Below are 26299 nucleotides of genomic sequence, written 5' to 3'. Positions count from 1 at the left end.
TCAGATGACAGTCCTTCCTCTCTTCAGGAGCCCCTCTGTTGTTGACTTCTTGCTATAAGTGGGGGTCTAAAATGAAGTGTTTGCCCCATAATCCACCAAACTCCTTGCATTTGGGAAACACTGGTCCTCACAGTTAAATCACAGACATTGATCCTCTCTCTCCTCTCAATTCATTTCAAAGGGGCTTTGTTGGCATGGGAAACATGTTTACATTGCAAACGCAAGTGAAATAAACGAAAGTGAGAGGAAACCCCAAAAAACAACAACAAAAAAACAAACGTATAGTAAACATTGCACTATAAAGGTTTCAAAAGGATAAAGACGTTTCAAATTGTATAGTATCAGCAACATACAGTGTTCTTAACAATGTTCAAATAGTTAAGATCAGTAAACAGATACATATAGGTTGTATTTACAATATTGTTTGTACTCCACTGGTTGCCTTGTTTTCATGGCAATGGGTCACAAATGTTGCTGCTGTGATTGCACATAGGTATCCAGTACACATAGTAGGGAGAGGGAGTGTTTACACTTTACACAATCAAAGTCTTTCAAAACCCTCCTCCATAGGCGACTTAATTAATTGGCTATTGTATTCTTCCTCACAGCACTGGCTGTAAAAGTATTCACACCTCTGGACTTTTTCCACATTTTATTGTTACAGCCTCATTTAAAATGGATTGAATTGAGGTGTTGTGTCACTGGCCTACACACAATACCCCATAATGTCAAAGTGGAATCATGTTTTTGGAAATCTTTACAAATTAACAAAAAATGAAAAGCTGAAATGTTTTGACTCAATAGGTATTCAACCACTTTGTAATGGTCATCCTAAATAAGTTCTGGAGTAGAAATGTGCTTCCCAATTCATATAATAAGTTGCATAGACTCTCTGTGTGCAATAGTAGTGTTTACCATGATTTTTGAATGACTACCTCATCTCTGTACCACACACATTGTCACGCTCTGACCTTAGTTCCTTTTTTATGTCTCTGTTTTAGTTTGGTCAGGGCGTGAGTTGGGGTGGGCATTCTATGTTGTGTATTCTAGGTTTTGTATTTCTGTATTTGGCCTGGTTTGGTTCCCAATCAGAGGCAGCTGTCGATCGTTGTCTCTGATTGAGAATCATACTTAGGCAGCCTGTTTTCCCACTAGGGGTTGTGGGTAGTTGTTTTCTGTGTCTGTGTTTTACCATACAGAACTGTTTCGGTTTTCATTTATTTCTTGTTCTTTTGTATTCAGTGTTCGGTTATATTTCAATAATATATGGACACTTACCACACTGCGCATTGGTCCGATCTTTCCTACTCCTCCTCAGAAGAGGAGGAAAACCGTTACACACATATGTAAGGTCCCTCAGTTGCGCAGTGAATTTCAAACACAGATTCAACCACAAAGACCAGGGAGGTTTTCCAATGCCTCACAAAGAAGGGCACCTATTGGTAGAAATAAAATTTAAAAAGCAGATATTGAGTTTCCCTTTGAGCGTGGTGAAGTTATTCATGACACTTTGGATGGTGTATCAATACACCCAGTCAGTAAAAAGATACACAAGTCCTTCCTAACTCAGTTGACGGAGAGGAAGGAAACCGCTCAGGCATTTCACCATGAGGCCAATAGTGACTTAAATATATTCCAAAACATGCATCCTGTTTGTAATAAGGCACAAATTAAAACTGCAAACAATGTGGTAACGAACTGAACTTTATGCTCTGAATTGAAAACGTTATGTTTGGGGGAAATCCAACACATCACTGAGTACCACTCTTCCTATTTCCAAGCATGGTGGTGGCTGCATCATGTTATTATGGGTTTGCTTGTCATCGGCAAAGTATAGGGAGTTTTTTAGGATGAAAAAAATGGAATAGAGCTAAGCACGTAAAACCTGGTTCAGTCTGCTTTTCAAAAGACACTGGGAGACAAATTCACCCTTCCGCAGGACAATAAACTAAAACACAAGGCCAAATATACACTATAGTTGCTTACCAAGATGACATTGACGGTTCCTGAGTGGCCTAGTTACAGTTTTTACTTAAATCGTCTTGAAAAATCTATGTCAAGACTTGAAAATGGCTGTCTAGAAATGATCAACAACCAACTTGACAGAGCTTGAAGAATTTTAAAATAAATAATTGGCAAATATTGTACAATCCAGGTGTGCAAAGCTCTTAGACACTTACCCAAAAGACTCGCAGCTGTTATCACTGCCAAATGTGCCCTTTACAAAGTATTGACTCAGGGGTGGGAATACTTATGTAAATTCAATATTTCTGTATTTTATTTTGAATACATTTTGTAAGATTGTTTTCTCTTTGTCGTTATAGAGTATTGTGTGTAGATGTGTAAGGGGGAAAAAAAATATATTTAATAAATGTTGAATTCAGACCGTAACACAGCAAAATGTGGACTATGTCAACGGGTGTGAATACTTTCTGAAGGCACTGAATATTCTTTGTCTCGACATCGGCATAATGAGAAAACAACCCGCATAAACAGTAAATGTTTCATTTTCTCAAAAGAAAAACGCTACGGTTCCAGTCTGTCAACTACATTAAAGCACCCAATACATCACTAGACGTATACATCACAACAACACCAGTTGATTCCAAACCCCCCAACAAGTATTTCAATGTCTCTATAATAGACTACATGCTGCATTCCTAGCATTTACATAGATGACCCCCACTCTTTACAATGATGTCATTGATTCTATGAAGAAGCCAGGCAGCAGTGTCATATTTTGGGTTCAGTCAATGTAGTGGGATGTGGTTTAAAGAGCCATCCTGCCCATCACTGTTTCAATGGAGGGGCTGACCCAAGCCTGCTGGGGACTGAACTGGAGGTAATTAGACCACAAAGACAGAGGGACAAAAGGAGTCCGGCGGGGGGCTGAGGGGAGCTGGCTGAGTGGCAGTGGGGGGGGCCACAAGGGGATGTAGGGGGGCCATGACCGGGGGGATACGGGGTTTGGTGTAAAGCTGCCGAGCGCAGGAGGGGGGGAGAGGAGACAGCGGGGACTGTCAAGAGACACAAACACAGCCACATGCATTTTTTTTATTTAACATTTATTTAACTAGGCAAGTGAAATTATTATTTACAATGACGACCTACCCCGGCCAAACCCTAACGACGCTGGGCCAATTGTGCGCTGCCCTATGGGACTCCCGAACACGTCCGGTTGTGATACAGCCTGGAATCGAACCAGGGTCTGTAGTGACGCCTACTTGCACTTAGATGCAGTGCGTACACACACACGATAACATACGCACTATACATACACATACACATGGATTTTGTGATGTAAATATGTGGTAGTGGAGTAGTGGCCTGAGGGAACACACTTAATATGTTGTGAAATCTGTTGTGAATGTATTGTAATGTTTTTAAAATTGTATAACTGCCTTAAATTTGCTGGACCCCAGGGAGATTAGCTGCTGCCTTGGCAGGAACTAATGGGGATCCATAATAAATACAAATACAGACAGCTGAAATAGCTGTTTTAAAGGGGAGCCTTGTTTGAATACAGCCTACATATACCACTGGTATTAATGTGTGCCATGTGCTGCTGCCTACATATACCACTGGTATTAATGTGTGCCATGTCCTGCTGCCTACATATACCACTGGGATTAATGTGTGCCATGTCCTGCTGCCTACATATACCACTGGGATTAATGTGTGCCATGTGCTGCTGCCTACATATACCACTGGTATTAATGTGTGCCATGTCCTGCTGCCTACATATACCACTGGGATTAATGTGTGCCATGTCCTGCTGCCTACATATACCACTGGGATTAATGTGTGCCATGTGCTGCTGCCTACATATACCACTGGGATTATGTGTGCCATGTCCTGCTGCCTACATACACCACTGGGATTAATGTGTGCCATGTCCTGCTGCCTACATATACCACTGGGATTAATGTGCCATGTCCTGCTGCCTACATATACCACTGGGATTAATGTGTGCCATGTCCTGCTGCCTACATATACCACTGGGATTAATGTAATGGGATTAATGTGCCATGTCCTGCTGCCTGGGATTAATGTGTGCCATGTCCTGCTGCCTACATATACCACTGGGATTAATGTGTGCCATGTCCTGCTGCCTACATATACCACTGGGATTAATGTGTGCCATGTCCTGCTGCCTACATACACCACTGGGATTAATGTCCTGTACCCATGTCCTGTCTGCCTACATATACCACTGGGATTAATGTGTGCCATGTCCTGCTGCCTACATATACCACTGGGATTAATGTGTGCCATGTCCTGTCCTGCCTACATATACCACTGGTATTAATGTGTGTCCATGTCCTGTCCTGCCTACATATACCACTGGGATTAATGTGTGTGCCATGTCCATGTCCTGTCCTGCCTACATATACCACTGGGATTAATGTGTGCCATGTCCTGCTGCCTACATATACCACTGGTATTAATGTGTGCCATGTCCTGCTGCCTACATATACCACTGGTACCATGTCCTGCTGCCTACATATACCACTGGGATTAATGTGTGCCATGTCCTGCTGCCTACATATACCACTGGGATTAATGTGTGCCATGTCCTGCTGCCTACATATACCACTGGGATTAATGTGTGCCATGTCCTGCTGCCTACATATACCACTGGGATTAATGTGTGCCATGTCCTGCTAGGGGGAGAGACAAACGGGAAGAGGTCTAGTGTAATGGAGAAGAGGGGGATGACCAAGAGAGAATTATGAAATAGCGGATATGGAGAGGATGATGAGAAGGAGAAAACATTTGAGGAAGTATGATAATGGTGCTGGTGATGATGATGACTCGTCATTATTTTTTAAAAGATATCTCTTAAAGGGGCAATCTGCAGTTGCTACATAAATGTTTTGCACTTGAAAATTAATGATGTGTACCCATGAAAAATATAACTTATAAAGACCTCATGAGTTTAGTTCAACATCAGAACCCAAAATATAAACTTGTTTTACTCCAATGTTTGTAAACAAATCAAATGTAAATAAACACTGTATAGCCTCAAAACATGGTTAAAACAATCATTTTGATGCCATGGATGGTAAAAAAAATGTTTTATTATTTATATGTATTATTTTATATATTGCATATAGATTGTGGCTTCCATCAATGTAATTGTCTGCATAATTTCCAACCCCCCATATATTTTGTTTGTACATATGGATTGTTTGTTTGTACATATGGATGGTCAGTCTGCCTCCATAGCTCTATGGATTTGAGATTGGTTACATTTCTCCAGCCCTATCCCTCAGCTTTTTAACGAAAGAGGGGCAGGGAATATTCTTTGTTATTGTTTCAATTGCTGATTGCCCCCTTAAAGAAAAACAGATTACTGATAGTATGAGTTACGTTGTAATAGTTCAATAAATCACAGTAGGTCAACAGTAATTAAAATCACAGCATGCTAGCCTACAATAGTAACCTTGACACTCAATAACCTGCGGGAGGCGCTAGTAATTAATATCACAGCATGCTAGCCTACAATAGTAACTCAATAACCTGTGGGAGGCGCTATCTATCCATCTATCCAAGGCTTGGTTATTGACATTCGTCACCGATCCACAGTTCGTTTTGTATTGCACATTGATTCAGTCAGGTTATGGGGCTTGAATGAACAAAACCACCACATAAACCAAGAAAGGTTTTCTCTTATCTCTAATGCTGGTCCCCAAAGTGCACGAGATTCTCTCTGCGTCTCGGGAGGGGTGTGACTTGCATGTTCGCAGAGCAAGGCAGAACCCCCCTCCTTCCACCCGTCCCGTACACTCCCCAGCCCCCGTCTGTCTCGGCTGTCCCGATTGCCATTCCAATGCACACTCCTTGAGGAGCAACAGCTACAACGGAGTTAGTGAAGTGGATTACTTCGTTTTTAGATAGAAAAGATTTGCTGTATTTTTGGAGCAATGTGCAAGGGCATAGATGTGCGTTTGGATAACAATTTGGCATCGGTAAAGCGCGAGAAAGGAGTTGTAGAAAGAGCGCATTGTAAATGCTCCGTAAGCTTTGTCCATTCTCTTCGAGGATTTGACCGTTGATTTCAATGAAAAACAAAAAATGCTTGATTAGTACTACGTTCGACTGGATGTAGTGGAACGGGATGGTTTTATTCATCATATTAATTCAAGTGACGTGTAAACCGTTCATCGACTCCAGTGCTATAGGTGGTGTATGTTGTGTGGCACCATCTGACCGGTCCAGTCAAAGCCTTTATTCATGTTGCAAGAACCTAGTTTATGACAATGGATTACTTGCTGTGGATGTGCAGCTTTGTGCTTCCCGTGGTATTAGCTGTTGAAGGTATGTAAAAAAAAAACATCATGTTAATATGCTACACTATTTTCTACGACTTTTCTTTCACGTATGTAGATGTTCCAACGAATGTGTTTCCAAGCCTTGATGAACTGCCAATAATGCAATTATGTTAGAATAATATGAATAATCGTTGTACAATATCATGAAGCGCAGCTTTATTTTGGCAATTGCATGGCTCATAAAAACATTCATTATTTTGATTGCAGGTTGTAGGATACCTGTAATAACCTAAAATAAAAAAAAAGGTTGTAATGTTCCACCGTTGACAATGGATAGAGTAGATCGATTGTTTAGGATACAAAGTTACCGTTTATGTTCATACTATTCAAATATTATTATATACGTCGTGTTTCGTATCACACCATTTTATTGTGTTGTGGTTGAGCCACACATTTGATGATTATTGTTCTACGAAACTGATCAATGACACACACACACACACACACACTAGAAAAACTACAGTTCCTTGGTATAGCTTTCCCTACAAAGGAAAAGGATGCCTTGCATTCTCAGTCCCCCGTGTGTAACACTCCCATGCTTACATTGCAACTGCATCCCTGTGGCTATTGTTGAGTACCTTTTGCTCTGTTGTCACACCCACAAGCTAAGGATGGCCTTCTGTCCTTATGCTTGGTTGCTTGACCAAACCCATAAATCAGCTCAGTTTGACATTCAGGACTAATGCTGTATAATACACCCAAATCAACTTGTATCACGTACACATATTTTACAGATGTTATTATCGCAGGTGCAGCGACATGCTTATGCTTCTAGCTCCAACAGTGCAGTATAACAAAACTAAACACACAAATCCCAAAAAATATCAGAATGTCAGATATATATATATATTCCGGACTCTGACATTCTGATATTTATATATATATATGATATGATGTAATTAGTTCTCACAAAGTAAACAAGGGCTTACATAGATGGGGAGGTTGTAGTTTTCATATATAGATGTAGGATCTTAATTTGAGCTAGTTTGCTAGCAGGAAAATAATCCTGCAACAACAGGAAATTTTGAGAAAAAAAATTGGTTTATCATTTTTGGACATTTTTTTTGGGGGGGGGGGGTTGATACCAAATCAAGTCTGACATTTTAAAGTGGAAATTATTAACTTGTTATACCTTGAATACACTGTAAATTTGCATTTTCAGCAACAATAGTGATCAAATTAAGATCCTACATCTGTATATTCAATTGGCATAACTCCAAAATAGGTGCCTCACATTACAACGTGCACATTACATGCTTAGTGTAACAAGGTTTAGCGTCACTCTGTACATTTCCTTTCTGTAGGGAAAAGCCAATATCTCTAACAATTTCAATCCTGAACCTTCCTTCCAAAGTGCTTCACTGATATGTAGTCATTTCAGAAACCAAAACAAACTGACTAATTACCAGAGGATCATACTCTCCCAGTTGCTTGCCAAACGATTTCCTGGTCCCAGATCTGTTTGTGCTGTCTTGCCAACTCCTATGGTCATTGTCACATTTGGCACTGTCTTACCAACGTCTATGGTCAGACATTGTCACTCGAGTTGGCAAGACAGCACAAACCAATCTGAGACCAGGTTATTTGTACAGGGTGGAGCCCAGCCAATGTAAACCAAGGCAAATTCATTTAGGCTATACCAGCTCCTTTTTATATTTCTCTCCAAATCCCCCGTCTTTCCCTGCCTGCCTGCCTGTCCTTCTCCGAGTACAATCTGCTTCTCTTGGACGCCAGCCAGTATTATCCCTCATTAATTCTGGTGTCAGCATCTAAATCAATGCAGCGGCAGCCGCAGCCTCCCTAGCTGGTCCCACTGGGCCTTTCATCAGCAAGTTTCTCCCCGACCAACAACTTCAGTTACTCAACACTGGGTTGTTAACTAATGTCTGTCCTCTGGGGATGGGCGGAGGTTAGAGTGGTTAGAGTGTCTTATGGGTTTTAGGGCTGTTGGGGTCCATGCCCTGTTGCCAGTGTGATGGGGAGATGAGTTGGAGTTTGGCTCTTAAATTGGCAGTTGCCTGTTGGTTTCCTTTACTTCCATCCATAGAATTAATCCAATTCATTTGAGTTAAGTTTAGTGTCGTTTAGTTAATTCCAAGAGATGAATTGGAATTAATGGAACAATTGAATTTCTATTTGTTTTGTGGATTTGAGTGCAGTGTCCAACTGCATCCTTGGGTGTGTCCATGAGTTTATCTGGCTATATAAGCTCTGGCCTCCTAATCACCCATAGAATGGAAATGTGACAAATTGACCCTGTAATCTTCTTTATAACTTACCCCTTTAACAGTAATGTTGTGTACCTGTACTATTTTTCAGTCACATGGTATTGGAACGTAAATGCAATTACATAATTGCTCAGAAAACCTTAACATTCTATAAAAATATCTGACGTAATAGGCGACGAAAAATATGCATGACTGCAGAAGAACACACTTAGCCATTTTCTTCTGCACATACATGACGAACATCTCTATACCAGTGCACACTTTCCTCATCTCTTGTCTGTACATTAGAGGTAAATATGGATCATTCTGATTTGAACCACATGTGCAGATGCAAATAGCCTGAAGGAGAATGTCGAATTAGGGTCAGCTTGAGTTGATTAAAGCGGTTCATCAAGCATCAAACATAACATCTCAACATCTCAGCTTAGACAGAAGAGGACTGGCCACCCCTCAGAGCCTGGTTCCTCTCTAGGTTTCTTCATAGGCTCCTGTCTTTCTAGGGAGTTTTTCCTAGCCACCGTGCCTCTACACCTGCATTGCTTACTGTTTGGGGTTTTAGACTGGGTTTCTGTACAGCACGCTGTGACATCTGTTGATGTAAAAAGGGCTTTATAAATACATTTGATTGATTGATTGAAGAATGGAGATAGAAGATGCACTCATCTAGCGAGACCAGCGAAAATAGTCAAACAGTAGACCTGCGAACTCTGAATTTGCCACTCCATTTCCAGTCGAAATACCCATGTGTTATGGCCTATGTCTATCTATATGTGCCTGATTATACACAGAATCAGTGGAGAGATGTTAGGCCTTTAAATATTTCATATATTTGTGGAAGTACGTGTCAAAATAATTGAATACGAGGAGTGGCCTTCCTTTCATAGCCTCCCAACTCAACAAAATGAATGAAACATTAGCCTGTGTGTTCCAATAGGAGCAGTGAGTAAGGACATACTGACGCATTTTGCTCCAGTGAATACAAACAGTAAACACCATGGGCGGTGATGGAGATCCTGTAAGTTCCATTGGTGTTTTTTTTGCCCTGGGGGAGGCATCACCACTGCCTGTAGTTTTATGGGAGAGTATCTTGACGCATTTGAGTAATAGCAACACAGTTAGACTTTCAAATGGTACTTGGAGGGCGAAGGGGTAGAGAGTTTTTACACTTGGGATGCTATTTAATTAAAAGCTGTGTTTAGCTTTCGGGGGTCAAGTAAAAAAAAAATAATGTTTTTCAATAAAAGACACGTTTGAATTCGTATTGAGCCTTCTGTCAAACCTTGGGAATCTGAATTGAACTCATGTTGTAAGCCTGTGGATAAAGTACCTCTAATCTACACAAATGTTCTTTGAGTGCTACTGCGAGTAGCGATGGAATTCTCAGGCAAAGCCCTGTTAAGTAAGCCACAGCAAGGCTCACTGAGGTCTATGAAGAGTTCAGTTGGAGAAGAGTTGATGTCGCCTCAAGAAAAGGCTCTAACATCCAAGAAATAACCTGGAACCTGAGATAGATGGACTTGGGCTTGGCGCTTGTTGAACGTGAAGACAGCTAGTCAATGTTCTCGCTGTCTCGTGACTGATGAACTGTTATTGGCATTTATTTCAATACCCGTTGTATTCAACCTTCCGCAGCTGGCCAGCTCACATCTATGGTAATTTGATAATGTGTAGTGCAGCAACCATAGCTACACACCTGTTGTATCACTTCACTCTCCTCTTTGTCAACCAGGGGTAATCCAACACACAATAGCAAACATGCACACCTTAATAAAAATAACTATAAATACCTTTTTTATAATCATTATAAGCCTTACAATTCATAATCATTTATAACATTTATAATAATTTCTATAATGTTATTCATGCAAGGTTATTATAAAGTGGTACCCACACCTTATAGCAAATGTAGATCCCCAACACAATATAGTAATGGGTGAGTCCTTACACATCTGTAAATTGGAGTTGCATTTGAGTAAAGAATCCAATGTTTAGATTGATTATTAGAATGAAGAAGATAACTTTTGACAATGTATTGCTAATCTAGGTCCAAACTACCATGAAAATAAGGGAGTCCTCATGCTTGAGTTTCTATTCAAAGTCATTGACACAACTGTAAATTGGAGGTGCATTTGAGTAAACAGTTGAATCTTCACAGTCAAGAAGATAGCCTTTTAACTGGGCCTTTTGTGTGGTTTAATGACCTACACTCAACCATCACACAGCCTGACAGGTGACAACAGTGTCTATTGATCCACTAATTTACACGTTATTTTCTTGTATTTGTTTAACCTCATCCCTAGTTCTGACATCGTAAACACAGAGGTGTAAAGAAAAAAAAGATACTAGGATCATTTGTTGCTAGGCAGGAACAAACTGACTTTAATTCACCTGATTCTTTCACAATGACCTGTATAATACAAGGTCAATACTCTGGGGAATCCACTATGGCTGGGTCTCGGAGTGCTTTGGGATTGATTGCGATATCGTTTAGCAGTAACGCTTTGAAATCCGATCCAGATGATTTCTCCCTCCTAGAGGATGGGGCATTTTTTGGCCATTTCTGTATTTCCATTTCTATCAAAGGCTGACAGGTTTTTTCTTCTAGAATCTTATTTCTATGTGATGGAACTTTATGTGTGATAACAGTTGTGTCATGATGACAGATTATTTATGTATTCAGCCCTTTTCTGTGTCTGTGCGTCTGTGTGTGTGGAATCGATGTCAAGACCACAGAAATGAATAGAATGAAAATACAGAAAATATTTTATGAAGTTAATAATAGACATCTGTGTGGGCTTTTTTTGTTTGTGCTATATTTTTTATTTCCCATAAACCACCTCTTAATACTTAGTTTAAACTAACCCTCTTGTTCTTGATTTACAGAAACACTCATGGACAGCAAGTGGGCAACCACAGAACTGGCCTGGACCACGTTTCCGGAGAGTGGAGTGAGTCTGTGTGTGTGTGTGTGTGTGTGTTTGTGTGTATTTTTGGTACAGAATTTAAACCTTGACTTGTGTTCCTGCAGTATTCCACAGCATTTGCTCCATCTGCTAGTTAATAGATCTCCCCCGGACTTAAACGACATACCTCCCACTGTTTTATAACTCTGTTTGTTTTCTTGGTTGCTAAAAACAAATGATGAACATACACCTTTAAGTTTGAAATTTAAGCAAAGTTTCTCGCATATCAGGATTCCCAAAAACATACGATTCTAATATAGTCCAAAAAGAGGAAACTCAGTCATATTGGGTACACAGACCCAAACAGACCTAAACAGACCCAGATACGTCTGTAAGCAACACCAGCTGTAGAGTGTGGAAATATATCTCTTAAAGGTGGAAGAAGCACATAGGCAAATTACAGCAGGGAATTCATGTTTCAGATGATGATATCCCCCGTAGGAATGACAAGAAAATAAAACAACATGAATTTGACCCCTAGGCTAACAGCTTGATAGACCTCCCCCACTCCAGGGCAGTGTAATTTGTCTTTGGTACGTGAGCGCAAAGTCAGTCAATGGAAACGATGTGTTACTATGGCAACAATCTTAGGCAGTCCAGCTTTCTCGAGCCTTTCTGCAGGCTCACATCAAATGTCTTTGCACCCCTACAAGCCATACGTCATAAGGGCAAGATGGCCCTTTCAAAATGTGTGACAAGCCCATATGTTCTGGCCGGGTGCAATTATCCTATTTGTGAGGTATTACGGCACTGTGCTGGCCCTGATTTATGGTGTACGATGCCGATTCCTGGACTCATCGTTTTGGAATAGATTGTATGCGTGCGTGCTCCACCATATTGAATTATGCATTCTGTTCCTCCTGTTGAATTGATCGATGTCTGGAGCCCTCATTAAGAATAGAAATGCATTATTCAGGTTGAGTTGTTAGAATCAAAAGATTCACTTCTTAGAGGAGATGATTATTTCCTTGGGCAAAAATCTGTTAATAACCCAGTTAATTAGGATCATGGTTAATTATAGATATAATCCTCAAATAGATGGCTCTTTGACTATTTCCTTTAGGTGGTCATGCCTATATTGTAATAATGTCAAATGTATTTGATATAGAAGATCTGCTGATTTTGAACTGATGTAAATGGTTTATTCCCCGACTGTAGAGAACCATATCATCGCTGTTGAAGCTAAGTGCTGTGAAATGATTTATTGACTGCTCGACTGGACCACATTTCATAGCATGCAAAAAATACTCCTCGTGACTTGAGGTGTAGGCTTAGAAAATGTTCCACTTGAATCTTAAAAGATACTCCATAACACCTCTGTGATGCAACCAGCGAGATGAGATTGCGCTTGAATCGCCTCTTCAATAGATAATACACTGTTTGTGATGAGATGAGGTAGTTCTCATTGAGGACATGCCCTATAATCTATCTCAATAGCAGCACCTTCAAAGTGACTTATTTCATAGGAACGACGTTCTGATTGCTGCCTTCTCTGTGCAATGATAATATGATTATAAGCAGACCTAGGTTAAAATAGTATTTGTTTTCTTTCAAAGACTTTGAGCGAAAGATGGAACCTGCCTGGAATTGCCAGCTGGGTTGGGTTTGCCCTTTTGGGATGATTCCATTGGTTCCATTGCACCTGGAAAACTAAATCAAGTTCTAGGTTTTGATCGAAAAATACTACTTGAACCCATGTCTGATAATGTGTACAGTTCTCTCTCTTCACTAGTTACAGTGTTTGTCTCTGTTTTCCTGCAGTGGGAGGAGGTGAGTGGCTACGATGACTCCATGAGTCCCATAAGGACGTATCAGGTGTGCAACGTGCGCGAGCCCAACCAGAACAACTGGCTGAGGACGGACTTCATCCCCCGTAAAGGCGTGCTACGCGTCTACGTGGAGCTCAAGTTCTCTGTCCGCGACTGCGCCAGTATTCCCAACATCCCCGGCTCCTGCAAGGAGACCTTTAACCTCTTCTACTACGAGTCTGACGGCGACACCGCCACGGAAAGTAGTCCATTGTGGAGGGAGAACCCTTATGTGAAGGTGGACACCATCGCTCCCGATGAGAGTTTTTCCCTTCTGGTGGCAGGCAGGATCAACACCAAAGTGCGAAGCTTCGGACCTCTCTCCAAGGCCGGCTTCTACCTAGCCTTCCAGGACCTGGGGGCTTGTATGTCCTTGATATCCGTGCAGGTTTTCTTCAAGAAGTGCTCGACGACCATCGCAAACTTCGCCGTCTTCCCCGAGACGGCTACAGGGGCCGAGGCCACCTCCTTGGTCATCGCCCCAGGGGCGTGCGTGTCCAATGCGCAGGAGGTGTCCGTCCCTCTGAAGCTGTACTGCAACGGGGATGGGGAGTGGATGGTTCCCGTGGGGTCTTGTACCTGCATGCCAGGGTTTGAGCCGGCCATGACCGACACACAGTGCCAGTGTGAGTCTTTAGTCTACAGTCGACTGTTTTGACTTTTAACTAAAGCCTGTTTTTAATGCCCATCGAAAGTCACAGTCTACACCATCCTGTCTGTGTGTATTGTGTGGCACATGAATGAAGGGTGAAGGAGGATGGAGAGTTTGCATTAATGAGCTGTTGCAGAGAGCAGCAGCATACAAATATTGAGAGAGGGCAATCAGAGGGAGAATGAGATAGTGAAAGGGGACGAGATAGTGAGGCGAGAAAGCAAGATAGTGGGAGAGAGAATCTTTTTGGAAGGTTTGTAAAGGAGAAATAGATTGTGAGGGGGAGAGAGAGAGACTGTGAGAGAGACTCTTTTTGGAGGGTTTGTAAAGGAGAAATAGATTGTGAGGGGGAGAGAGAGTGTGTGAGAGAGACTCTTTTTGGAGGGTTTGTAAAGGAGAAATAGATTGTGAGGGGGAGAGAGAGTGTGAGAGAGACTCTTTTGGAGGGTTTGTAAAGGAGAAATAGATTGTGAGGGGGAGAGAGAGAGACTGTGAGAGAGACTCTTTTTGGAGGGTTTGTAAAGGAGAAATAGATTGTGAGGGGGAGAGAGAGAGTGTGAGAGAGAATCTTTTTGGAGGGTTTGTAAAGGAGAAAGAGATTGTGAGGGGGAGAGAGAGAGACTGTGAGAGAGACTCTTTTTGGAGGGTTTGTAAAGGAGAAATAGATTGTGAGGGGGAGAGAGAGAGACTGTGAGAGAGACTCTTTTTGGAGGGTTTGTAAAGGAGAAATAGATTGTGAGGGGGAGAGAGAGTGTGTGAGAGAGACTCTTTTTGGAGGGTTTGTAAAGGAGAAAGAGATTTTGAGGGGGAGAGAGAGTGTGAGAGAGAATCTTTTTGGAGGGTTTGTAAAGGAGAAAGAGATTGTGAGGCGGAAAGAGATATATTGTGAGAGGGGGAAGGAAAGATAAAGTGAGAGACACATAAGAGGGAGAGAGAGGAGGACTGAGAGATAGAGCCATGAATTTCCCATTGCCCAGGACAACATCAGGAGCGGTCAGAGAAAGAAAGAGAAGCCTCCATGCACCTCTCCTACCTTTACATGGGCATGAGGAATGGTAAATAACGAGCCAGAGAGCTAATTTAGCTCCATTTGGCGGCTCAAGGTTAAAAGCCTGCCGTCGACGCCTGATAAAAGGCTCTCCAGAGGCTTCAGGCGCGGTGGTGGCGAGGAAGAGGAAGTGTCATTTCCTCTATGGTCTCCCCACCGTTAGTTCATCTACAGTCGGCTGCACTCATTAACACCGCTCAGACCACCGTGAGCCAACACTGCCACCACTCACCATTAATCACAGGGATGTTTAATCTCTTACCTCAGTCTAGAGCGAGAGAGAGGGAGGAAGAGGGGGGAAGAGGGAGCAAGGGAGGGGGAAGGAAAATAAGAAAGGGGGAGGACGAGAGGAAGATAAGGACTATGGGGGTGTAGGGAGGGGGTCAGAGAGAGATAGAAGGATTATGGGGGTGTAGGGTGGGGGTCAGAGAGAGATAGAAGGACTATGGGGGTGTAGGGAGGGGGTCAGAGAGATAGAAGGACTATGGGGGTGTAGGGAGGGGGTCAGAGAGAGATAGAAGGACTATGGGGTGTAGGGAGGGGGTCAGAGAGATAGAAGGACTATGGGGGTGTAGGGAGGGGGTCAGAGAGATAGAAGGACTATGGGGGTGTAGGGAGGGGGTCAGAGAGAGATAGAAGGACTATGGGGGTGTAGGGTGGGGGTCAGAGAGAGATAGAAGGACTATGGGGGTGTACGGAGGGGTCAGAGAGAGATAGAAGGATTATGGGGGTGTAAGGAGGGGGTCAGAGAAAGATAGAAGGACTATGTGGGTGTAGGGAGGGGGTCAGAGAGAGAGAGAGATGGACGGTGAGGGTGTAGGGAGGGGGTCAGAGAGAGAGAGATGGACGGTGAGGGTGTAGGGAGGGGGTCAGAGAGAGAGAGATGGACGGTGAGGGTGTAGGGAGGGGGTCAGAGAGCGATAGAAAGACTATGGGGATGTAAGGAGGGGGTCAGAGAGAGATAGAAGGACTATGGGGGTGTAGGGAGGGGGTCAGAATGAGAGAGATGGACGGTGAGGGTGTAGGGAGGGGGTCAGAGAGAGAGAGATGGACGGTGAGGGTGTAGGGAGGGGGTCAGAGAGAGAGATGGATGGTGAGGGTGAAGGGAGGGGGTCAGAGAGAGAGATGGACGGTGAGGGTGTTGTGAGGGGGTCAGAGACAGAGAGATGGCGATGGGAGGGTGTAGGGAGGGGATCAGAGAGAGAGAGATGGACGGTGAGGGTGTAGGGAGGGGGTCAGAGACAGAGAGATGGACGGTGAGGGTGTAGGGAGGGGGTCAGAGAGAGAGATGGCGATGGGAGGGTGTAGGGAGGGGATCAGAGAGAGAGATGGACGGTGAGGGTGTAGGGAGGGGGTCAGAGACAGAGAGATGGACGGTGAGGGTGTAGGGAGGGGGTCAGAGACAGAGAGATGGCGATGGGAGGGAGGGAGGGAGTGGGTATAGAGGAAGCGGAAGAAGGGGAGAGAGAGAGATGTTTACTGCTCATTTTTTGTTGTTTATTTCACTTTTGTTTATTATCTATTTCACTTGCTTTGGTAATGTAAACATGTGTTTCCTATGCCAATAAAGCCCTTTGAAATTGAAATGAATTGGAATTGAGAGAGGGAGAAAGAGAGAGAGGGAGAGAGAGAGAGAGAGAGAGAGAGAGGCCAGTGAGGGCCACAGAACTTTCCGGAATCAGAGAAGACACAAACAAAAAGGCATGCCCTCCAAGGAGGTTAACAAATGAAGCTATTCAGGTGATGCAACCCTTCTCCTCCAGAAAGAGCAAAACAAAACAATGATGCAGTGTGTAATAAGACAAATATAAATCAGATTCAAGTATTTCATGAGTGTTTCAGGACCTGTGGTCTTTGTTGAGTTACGAGAGCTAAAACACATTTTCGTGTTATCTTAACTTGGCTATTTATTGCATGTTTCTTGTTGCTGCTAGAATGTGGAGCATTAAAGTTCACTAATGTCACTGAAAGTGGCATTCCGGAGAATTAGGACAGAGCCTAGTTCAAACTGGAAAACCACTTAGCCTGACTAGTTAATCACACCCTCGCCAGCCAGGTTTTTATGAGCCCTCATACTGATAAGACAGATGCTAGCCAGAGTCTCGGTTTTACACCACACTTAAAGGACAAAGGTCAAAGTAAAGTCTAGCTCCTAAGTGCAACCTTTTATGCTGCATTTAGTGTATACACCCTTGTGTTCCTGTGGAAATGGTGTTTCCATAACTAGGGCTGACAGTGAGGACAGGATCAACAACCTCTGCATAATCAAAACCCTTGCTTTGTTAGGTTTTAAAGTTCAAATTTAGCTATTGTTATGGAAATGCCAGCTGAAAAGTATCAGTGGCCTGGCTTTGGCCCGAAGTGAGAGCAGGTCTGTCGGAGCCATGGCCCAGGGAGACACGGGTGCCGGCCCGCGTAGATGGAACAAGAAAAATCTGAGCCTTTTGGGTAAAACTCTGGGGTAAATGCACCATTAGTGTAAATCTCCTCAATCTTATTTCAAGTTGAGACCTGTGTTGGTTTATCAGGTAACTTTTCTTATGACATTACATTTATATGTTAGTCATTTAGCAGATGCTCTTATCCAGAGTGACTTACAGTAGGGAGTGAAAACATTTTTGTACTGGTCCCCGGTGGGAATTGAATTAACAACCCTGGCATGGCAAGTGCAATGCTCTACCAACTGAGCCACACGGGACCTCCTTTAATGAAGTTGAAGATTGACTTGATAGAGGATAGCCCCCCCCAAAAAGAGAAGGGCTGCCCCAAAAAAAGAATGCATGTCTAAAACAAACAAAAACATACCGTGTAAGGTAGTATCTCTATAGTTGCAGTTGATGGATGATCCAGCTGCTTTGTATGCATGCCGAACCACCTCTTGAATGACGTATTAAAACACTGAGTTCGCCCCAAATGGACCCTGTGTGATTGATGCAGGTGTATCCTAACTCTCAACGGCGTCTTTCATCCCTCTTAACCAGACAGGAGCAATCAACTGTCGTTCCACCACCTTTACCGTTCCCTCTCAATTTATCTGTCATCCTTAGACCTATCTGGGATAGATATCCCTTGTATGTTATGATGAAAATGAGGATTTGAACAGAAATACCCCTTATAAAGAGTCAAAACTCCCTCACATATTTCAACCCCACCCAGACAAAAGATTATAACATTATGGTTTGAAGGATTTGAACTGACTAGCTCCTCTCTATCGCTCATCTAGAACTAGACCAAGAGTTAGGTTGTTGTCACAAATGTCAATGTGCTTTATTGACGTTGACAGTGTTCTGACTGTCCCTTTCGTTTCTGCCTTTCCTGTATAGCATGTACCCCCGGGTCATTCAAGTACAAACATGGGGAGGACTCATGTTACCCTTGCCCCCCCAACAGTCGCACCAGCTACAGGGGGGCCAATATCTGCCCATGCCAAAATGGCTTCTACCGTGCCGACAGTGATTCTCCGGACTCAGCCTGCACCAGTAAGTCAAGCTCCTAGCTTTTTCTCAGCAGTTGTCATTGGCTGTAGATATTCTTTGGGATTCTTTCCTGGACACAGACTGAGCCAAGTCACGGACTGAAGTGTACGCTGAATGGAGATTCCCCATTGAGCATGCTATTTCCTTAATCTGTGTCTGGGAAACCAGCCCATATGTGTCAAAAAGCACTAGGGTGTAAGTGTCAGTAGAGGTAGGTTTAGTGTTAAACTGAGTGCCTATATGGTCGTTTCTACAGACTTTGTTGATGTCAGATAATTGGTACAACAACCAATACCTTTTTTCACTGACATGACATCAATGGAATGTGACCGAGCCCAAATGACTCTTAATCGACTCTCCTTGTCCAGAATTCCGAGTGCTCCATTTTGGGGTGGCAGGTACCCTAGTGGTCAGAGCATTGGGCTGATAACTGAAAGGTTGCTGTATCGAATCCCCGAGCTGTCAAGTTTAAAAAAAAAAATTTGTTCTACCCCTGAACAAGGCAGTTAACCCAGTGTTCCCCAGTAGGCTGTCATTGTAAATAAGAATTTGTTCTTAACTGACTTGCCTAGTTAAAAAAAAAAATCCTCAGGTCATTTGGGCTCCATACTTCCCCTGTAGTCTGTCAGAGCTTGTGCCAGTCCACATAGCTCATGTTTTGCAAGGGGCCGAGGGTGACGTACTGTAGAGCTCAGCTTGGGCCAGCTCCGGCTCTCTGTGGGAGCCCAGCGTTTCAGACTTTGTGCCCAATTAGATCAGGCCATACTCCAAACTGTGTCAGTCTAATTGGATAGGACAGAGCATGGGGGAAAACACACTCCACTCAGGGTGAACAGGCAGAGGAGCTGAACTGAACTGGTTGAGATGTGTGAACTGAGACACCCTGAAAGCATTTCTATCTTCTTGCCGTGTGCTGCTGCAGAAGTGTTGTTTTCTGGATCTGCTTAGAGAGAGAGAGGTTAGATTACCCATCAGCCTTAGAGAGGGGCTAGATTGATCATCAGCCTTAGAGAGAGAGGGGTTAGATTACCCATCAGCCTTAGAGAGGGGTTAGATTGATCATCAGCCTTAGAGAGGGGTTCGGTTAGATTGATCATCAGCCTTAGAGAGAGAGGGGTTAGATTACCCATCAGCCTTAGAGAGGGGTTAGATTGATCATCAGCCTTAGAGAGGGGTTAGATTGATCATCAGCCTTAGAGAGGGGTTCGGTTAGATTGATCATCAGCCTTAGAGAGAGAGGGGTTAGATTACCCATCAGCCTTAGAGAGGGGTTAGATTGATCATCAGCCTTAGAGAGGGGTTCGGTTAGATTGATCATCAGCCTTAGAGAGGGGTTAGGTTAGATTGATCATCAGCCTTAGAGAGAGAGGGGTTAGATTACCCATCAGCCTTAGAGAGGGGTTAGATTGATCATCAGCCTTAGAGAGGGGTTAGGTTAGATTGATCATCAGCCTTAGAGATGGGTTTGGTTAGATTACCCATCAGCCTTAGAGATGGGTTCGGTTAGATTACCCTTCAGCCTTAGAGATGGGTTAGGTTAGATTACCCATCAGCCTTAGAGATGGGTTAGGTTAGATTACCCATCAGCCTTAGAGATGGGTTCGGTTAGATTACCCATCAGCCTTAGAGATGGGTTCGGTTAGATTACCCATCAGCCTTAGAGAGGGGTTCGGTTAGATTACACTTCAGCCTTAGAGAGGGGTTCGGTTAGATTACCCATCAGTCTTAGAGAGGGGTTCGGTTAAATTACCCTTCAACCTTAGAGAGGGGTTCGGTTAGATTACCCATCAACCTTAGAGAGGGGTTCGGTTAGATTACCCATCAGCCTTAGAGAGGGGTTCGGTTAAATTACCCTTCAACCTTAGAGAGGGGTTCGGTTAGATTACCCATCAACCTTAGAGAGGGGTTCGGTTAGATTACCCATCAGCCTTAGAGAGGGGTTCGGTTAAATTACCCTTCAACCTTAGAGAGGGGTTCGGTTAGATTACCCATCAACCTTAGAGAGGGGTTCGGTTAGATTACCCATCATCCTTAGAGAGGGGTTCGGTTAGATTACCCATCAGCCTTAGAGAGGGGTTCGGTTAAATTACCCTTCAACCTTAGAGAGGGGTTTGGTTAGATTACCCATCAACCTTAGAGAGGGGTTCGGTTAGATTACCCATCAGCCTTAGAGATGGGTTCGGTTAGATTACCCATCAGCCTTAGAGAGGGGTTTGGTTAAATTACCCTTCAACCTTAGAGAGGGGTTCAGTTAGATTACCCTTCAGCCTTAGAGAGGGGTTGGGGATAGATTACCCTTCAGCCTTAGAGAGGGGTTCGGTTAGATTACCCATCAGCCTTAGAGAGGGGTTGGGGATAGATTACCCTTCAGCCTTAGAGAGGGGTTCGGTTAGATTACCCATCAGCCTTAGAGAGGGGTTGGGGATAGATTACCCTTCAGCCTTAGAGATGGGTTAGGTTAGATTACCCATCAGCCTCAGAGAGGGGTTTGGTTAAATTACCCTTCAACCTTAGAGAGGGGTTCAGTTAGATTACCCTTCAACCTTAGACAGGGGTTGGGGATAGATTACCCTTCAGCCTTAGAGGGGTTGGGGATAGATTACCCTTCAGCCTTAGAGGGGTTGGGGATAGATTACCCTTCAGCCTCAGAGAGGGGTTAGGTTAGATTACCTTTCAGCCTTAGAGAGGGGTTGGGGATAGATTATCCTTCAGCCTTAGACAGGGGTTGGGGATAGATTACCCTTCAGCCTTAGACAGGGGTTGGGGATAGATTACCCTTCAGCCTGAGAGGGGTTGGGGATAGATTACCCTTCAGCCTTAGAGGGGGTTGGGGATAGATCACCCTTCAGCCTTAGACAGGGGTTGGGGATAGATTACCCTTCAACCTTAGAGGGGTTGGGGATAGATTACCCTTCAGCCTGAGAGGGGGGTTGGGGATAGATTACCCTTCAGCCTTAGAGGGGGGTTGGGGATAGATTACCCTTCAGCCTTAGAGAGGGGTTGGGGATAGATTACCCTTCAGCCTTAGAGAGGGGTTGGGGTTAGATTATTGGATGAAAGAAACCTTCTTGCTGCACCAGTTGACCCCCGTAGCAGAATTCACACCTCCCCCAATTTCATACAGTTCTTATTTAAAGAACTCGTCTTTTTTTGAGTAACACAGACCCATGGATATATCATGCACCACCACTGTGCCATAGCTACAAGCATTGAAATTCAGATATTTTCAATTTCATGGGTATTGAATCAATGTTTCACGAAGGGTAATGTTTAAGTCATGCGTGGTGTGGATGTGGTTTCTATTCTCTATATGAACACAGCTATTTATTTTGTCATGTATATCATAACTTATTTCTACTTTAATGGAATGAACTCCCATTGGTATTTAATGGGTACTGATTTAAGTTCCTTGAACTATAATGTTGAAGTCCTGCATGGAAAGAATATGGCATATATAGAATAAGAATTAAGTTTACTATTTGTTTAATTATGTGCTGGAGGTCATATTTCCCCAGCAGAAACAGAACAGTGAACTGTATGGGCCCAGGAAGATAAGCGCTAATGGACTAATGGCTATCTTAGTAAGCTAATCATAAACAAAATCATTTACCCCGTCAATAGTAAGGTTCTAAGAGTGGGGTTCTAAGAGTGGGGTTCTACGAGTGGGGTTCTAAGAGTCTGGGTTCTAAAAGTGAGGTTCTTGAGTGGGGTTCTAAGAGTGTGGTTGTTAAAGTGGGGTTCTAAGATTATGGTTCTGATAGTGAGGTTCTAAGAGTAAGGTTTTAATAGTGAGGTTCTACTGTATTTGCCTCTATAAACAGTGTTCAGAGGATATCACTAACACGTCTGTGGTGTTTCTGTGCAGCCAAGCCCTCGCCACCTCAATACGTAATCTCCACCGTGAACGAGACTTCCATCTCCCTGGAGTGGGAAGAGCCGCTGGACACCGGCGGACGGGATGACGTCATCTACAACGTGGTGTGCAAGAAGTGTCTGCAGGACCGGAGCCCGTGCACGCGCTGTGACGACAATGTGGACATATCGCCGCGCCGACTGGGCCTGACCCAGAAGAAGGTGGTAATGAGGAACCTGCAGGCTCATACCCGCTACAGCTTTGAGATCCAGGCGGTCAACGGCGTCTCTGGGAAGAGCCCCGGCGCACCGCGCTACGCCACCGTCAACATCACCACCAACCAGGCCGGTAAGTATCGCCATCGCGCTGGACGCCTGCACTTAACGTTAGCTGCACTCAACATTAATACTTGATATCAGCACTCACTATCACCTCACCCTACGACACTCAAGGTCACCACTGTAAGTACAGTAGCTAGCGACCACTTAACATCACCACTCAAGTTTACCTCTCAACTCAGGCTAGCTGCATCTTACAATGGCACTTACTTTTACTGCCTCATCTTGTGATCAGTACTGATGTGTTGCCTGCGTTTATGGACTCAGTATGTGTCATTTCAGCTTAGTACCAAATGAATAAACTGAAATGTCACGTAGAAGGCACAGATGAATGTCATGGTAAGAAGTGAGATCATCGTGAACAATGCTAGATGAAGAGCGTGTACATTTTTGATAATTTCACGTATACAGGAACAAAAATACTCTTAACATATTCGACATGAAAGCTATATATTTTTATTTTATTAAAGTCACCCATTTTTATTGTCCAATCACAGCACCGTCAGCAATACCCACAGTGCACCTGATGAAGTCCACATCAGACACACTCAGCCTGTCCTGGCTGCCCCCAGAGAAACCCAACGGGGTTATCCTAGATTACGAGATTAAGTACTACGAAAGGGTAAGGCACTTTTTTTTATAGCCTGGTCCCAGATCTGTTTATGCTGTGTAGCCCACTCCTATTGCCATTTTCAGAATGATCTAGCCTGGTCCCAGATCTGTTTATGCTGTGTAGCCCACTCCTATTGCCATTGTCAGAATGATCTAGCCTGGTCCCAGATCTGTTTATACTGTGTAGCCCACTCCTATTGCCATTGTCAGAATGATCTAGCCTGGTCCCAGATCTGTTTATACTGTGTAGCCCACTCCTATTGCCATTGTCAGAATGATCTAGCCTGGTCCCAGATCTGTTTATGCTGTGTAGCCCACTCCTATTGCCATTGTCAGAATGATCTAGCCTGGTCCCAGATCTGTTTATACTGTGTAGCCCACTCCTATTGCCATTTTCAGAATGATCTAGCCTGGTCCCAGATCTGTTTATGCTGTGTAGCCCACTCCTATTGCCATTGTCAGAATGATCTAGCCTGGTCCCAGATCTGTTTATGCTGTGTAGCCCACTCCTATTGCCATTGTCAGAATGATCTAGCCTGGTCCCAGATCTGTTTATGCTGTGTAGCTCACTCCAATTGCCATTGTCAGAATGATCTAGCCTGGTCCCAGATCTGTTTATACTGTGTAGCCCACTCCTATTGCCATTGTCAGAATGATCTAGCCTGGTCCCAGATCTGTTTATACTGTGTAGCTCACTCCAATTGCCATTGTCAGAATGATCTAGCCTGGTCCCAGATCTGTTTATGCTGTGTAGCCCACTCCTATTGCCATTGTCAGAATGATCTAGCCTGGTCCCAGATCTGTTTATGCTGTGTAGCCCACTCCTATTGCCATTGTCAGAATGATCTAGCCTGGTTCCAGATCTGTTTATTTGGTGGATTCCACTCCTCCTGTTCTCTACTTCAAACATGATTCACTGAAGTAAACATTTACTCTCTACCTTAATTTTGAAGAGCCACTGGAGACAAAACCCTTGTATGAAATATGTTTGAAAATGAATATGCCATGTGTGTCCTGTCTGATGTAGATGGTTGACAGAGTTGTTTGGCATTCCACAGGTTAGTGCTGACTTGATGCAGCTGTGTAGAGTTTTCTTCAAAAGCATCATGTGTACTATGTCAGCATGGACATAGACATGCTGCTGCTATAGAAAATAATCTGAAACAAATACACTTGACTACATCAAGTGAACGCTGTCCCTTTAACAAAACAACGAAGAGTTTAGCATGTTTTCTATTCTAATAGATGTGTTGCTGGGTTCCTTGATGTTTTTCTTAGCCAATGTGCCTCTGCTTCTGATTTCAGTCTGTTAGGTTCTTAGCAAAAAGAGTAAAAACTCAAAGGGACGACTAGGAAAAGCTCAGACCACGTTTATTCACCCACAGGGTCATACAGCTGCAAAGAGAACATACAAGTCACACAAGCACATCTTTATACCTTCTGACTGGGCGGAGTCATCTCCTTCCATGTCTAACTGGGCGGAGTCATCTCCTTCCATGTCTAACTGGGCGGAGTCATCTCCTTCCATGTCTAACTGGGCGGAGTCATCTCCTTCCATTTCTAACTGGGCGGAGTCATCTCCTTCCATGTCTAACTGGGCGGAGTCATCTCCTTCCATGTCTAACTGGGCGGAGTCATCTCCTTCCATGTCTAACTGGGCGGAGTCATCTCCTTCCATGTCTAACTGGGCGGAGTCATCTCCTTCCATGTCTAACTAGGCGGAGTCATCTCCTTCCATGTCTAACTGGGCGGAGTCATCTTCTTCCATGTCTAACTGGGCGGAGTCATCTTCTTCCATGTCTAACTGGGCGGAGTCATCTCCTTCCATGTCTAACTGGGCGGAGTCATCTCCTTCCATGTCTAACTGGGCGGAGTCATCTCCTTCCATGTCTAACTGGGCGGAGTCATCTCCTTCCATGTCTAACTGGGCGGAGTCATCTCCTTCCATGTCTAACTGGGCGGAGTCATCTCCTTCCATTTCTAACTGGGCGGAGTCATCTCCTTCCATGTCTAACTGGGCGGAGTCATCTCCTTCCATGTCTAACTGGGCGGAGTCATCTCCTTCCATGTCTAACTGGGCGGAGTCATCTTCTTCCATGTCTAACTAGGCGGAGTCATCTTCCATGTCTAACTGGGCGGAGTCATCTCCTTCCATGTCTAACTAGGCGGAGTCATCTCCTTCCATGTCTAAGATAGACAGTCCTTCTCTGTTGTTAGTCAGAAACACAGGTAGGTTCCTCTTACTGTTATTGTCATGGCCCTTAAAAAAAGAAAAGGAGAGCCTCACACTCTAGGAGCTCAGATGCAATAACCTAATAACCAACGTTTCGACAGACAAGTTGTCTTCATCAGGGTATAATGACAAAGACTGCAGGTCACTTGTTTATATAGTTTCAAGGGACACACAGGTGTCTATAATCATGGCCGGGTGTGGCTTGATTTCGTTAGTCAGTTTCAATATATAAATAGAACATATAAAAAGCATGAATGGATAGCATACGATCATAGGGAGTACCCCAAGGCTTTATCCTAGGCCCACCCTCTTCTCAATTTACATCAACAACATAGCTCAGTCACTAGCTGCAGTAACTCATGGGGAGGGGGTCACACTCGGATATTCAGAGAGGGGTATATTATTGTGGCCCTGGTGGCACAAAATCAAAAGTCTGACTGCATGGAGATGCTTGGGAATATGATCAATACGGGGGACCGTGTTGTGGGTGTTTCATGGAAAATCAAATCAAATCAAATTTATTTATATAGCCCTTCGTACATTAGCTGATATCTCAAAGTGCTGTACAGAAACCCAGCCTAAAACCCCAAGAGGGTCCGGGTGGGCATCTGTCCACGGTGGCGGCTCCGGCTCGGGACGTGGACCCCACTCCAACCAAGTCTTAGTCCCCCTGTAACGCGTCCTTTGATTGGCGACCCTCGCCGCCGACCTTGTCCTAGTAATCCTCACCAAGGACCCCACTGGACTGAGGGG

At 43.8% G+C, this 26299-nt stretch overlaps 1 protein-coding gene across 1 annotated transcript in view; it reads left to right on the top strand.

Moving 5' to 3' along the window:
• The first annotated feature begins 5719 nt into the window (after positions 1-5719).
• Positions 5720-26299, top strand: part of LOC112227145 (ephrin type-B receptor 3-like) — a 70763-nt gene continuing 50183 nt past the window's right edge. The window contains exons 1-6 of the mRNA XM_042307992.1: positions 5720-6321; positions 11447-11511; positions 13288-13960; positions 18358-18513; positions 22376-22711; positions 23199-23323. Coding sequence (XP_042163926.1) covers positions 6258-6321; positions 11447-11511; positions 13288-13960; positions 18358-18513; positions 22376-22711; positions 23199-23323 — 1419 coding nt within the window. The 5' untranslated portion in view covers positions 5720-6257. The remainder of the gene's footprint in view (positions 6322-11446; positions 11512-13287; positions 13961-18357; positions 18514-22375; positions 22712-23198; positions 23324-26299) is intronic.

This window comes from Oncorhynchus tshawytscha, linkage group LG28 (genome assembly GCF_018296145.1).
Source record: "Oncorhynchus tshawytscha isolate Ot180627B linkage group LG28, Otsh_v2.0, whole genome shotgun sequence".
Classification (NCBI taxonomy): Eukaryota; Metazoa; Chordata; class Actinopteri; order Salmoniformes; family Salmonidae; genus Oncorhynchus; species Oncorhynchus tshawytscha.
The sequence above is the reverse complement of the archived record's forward strand: the minus strand, read 5'-3'. Positions and strand labels throughout refer to the sequence as shown.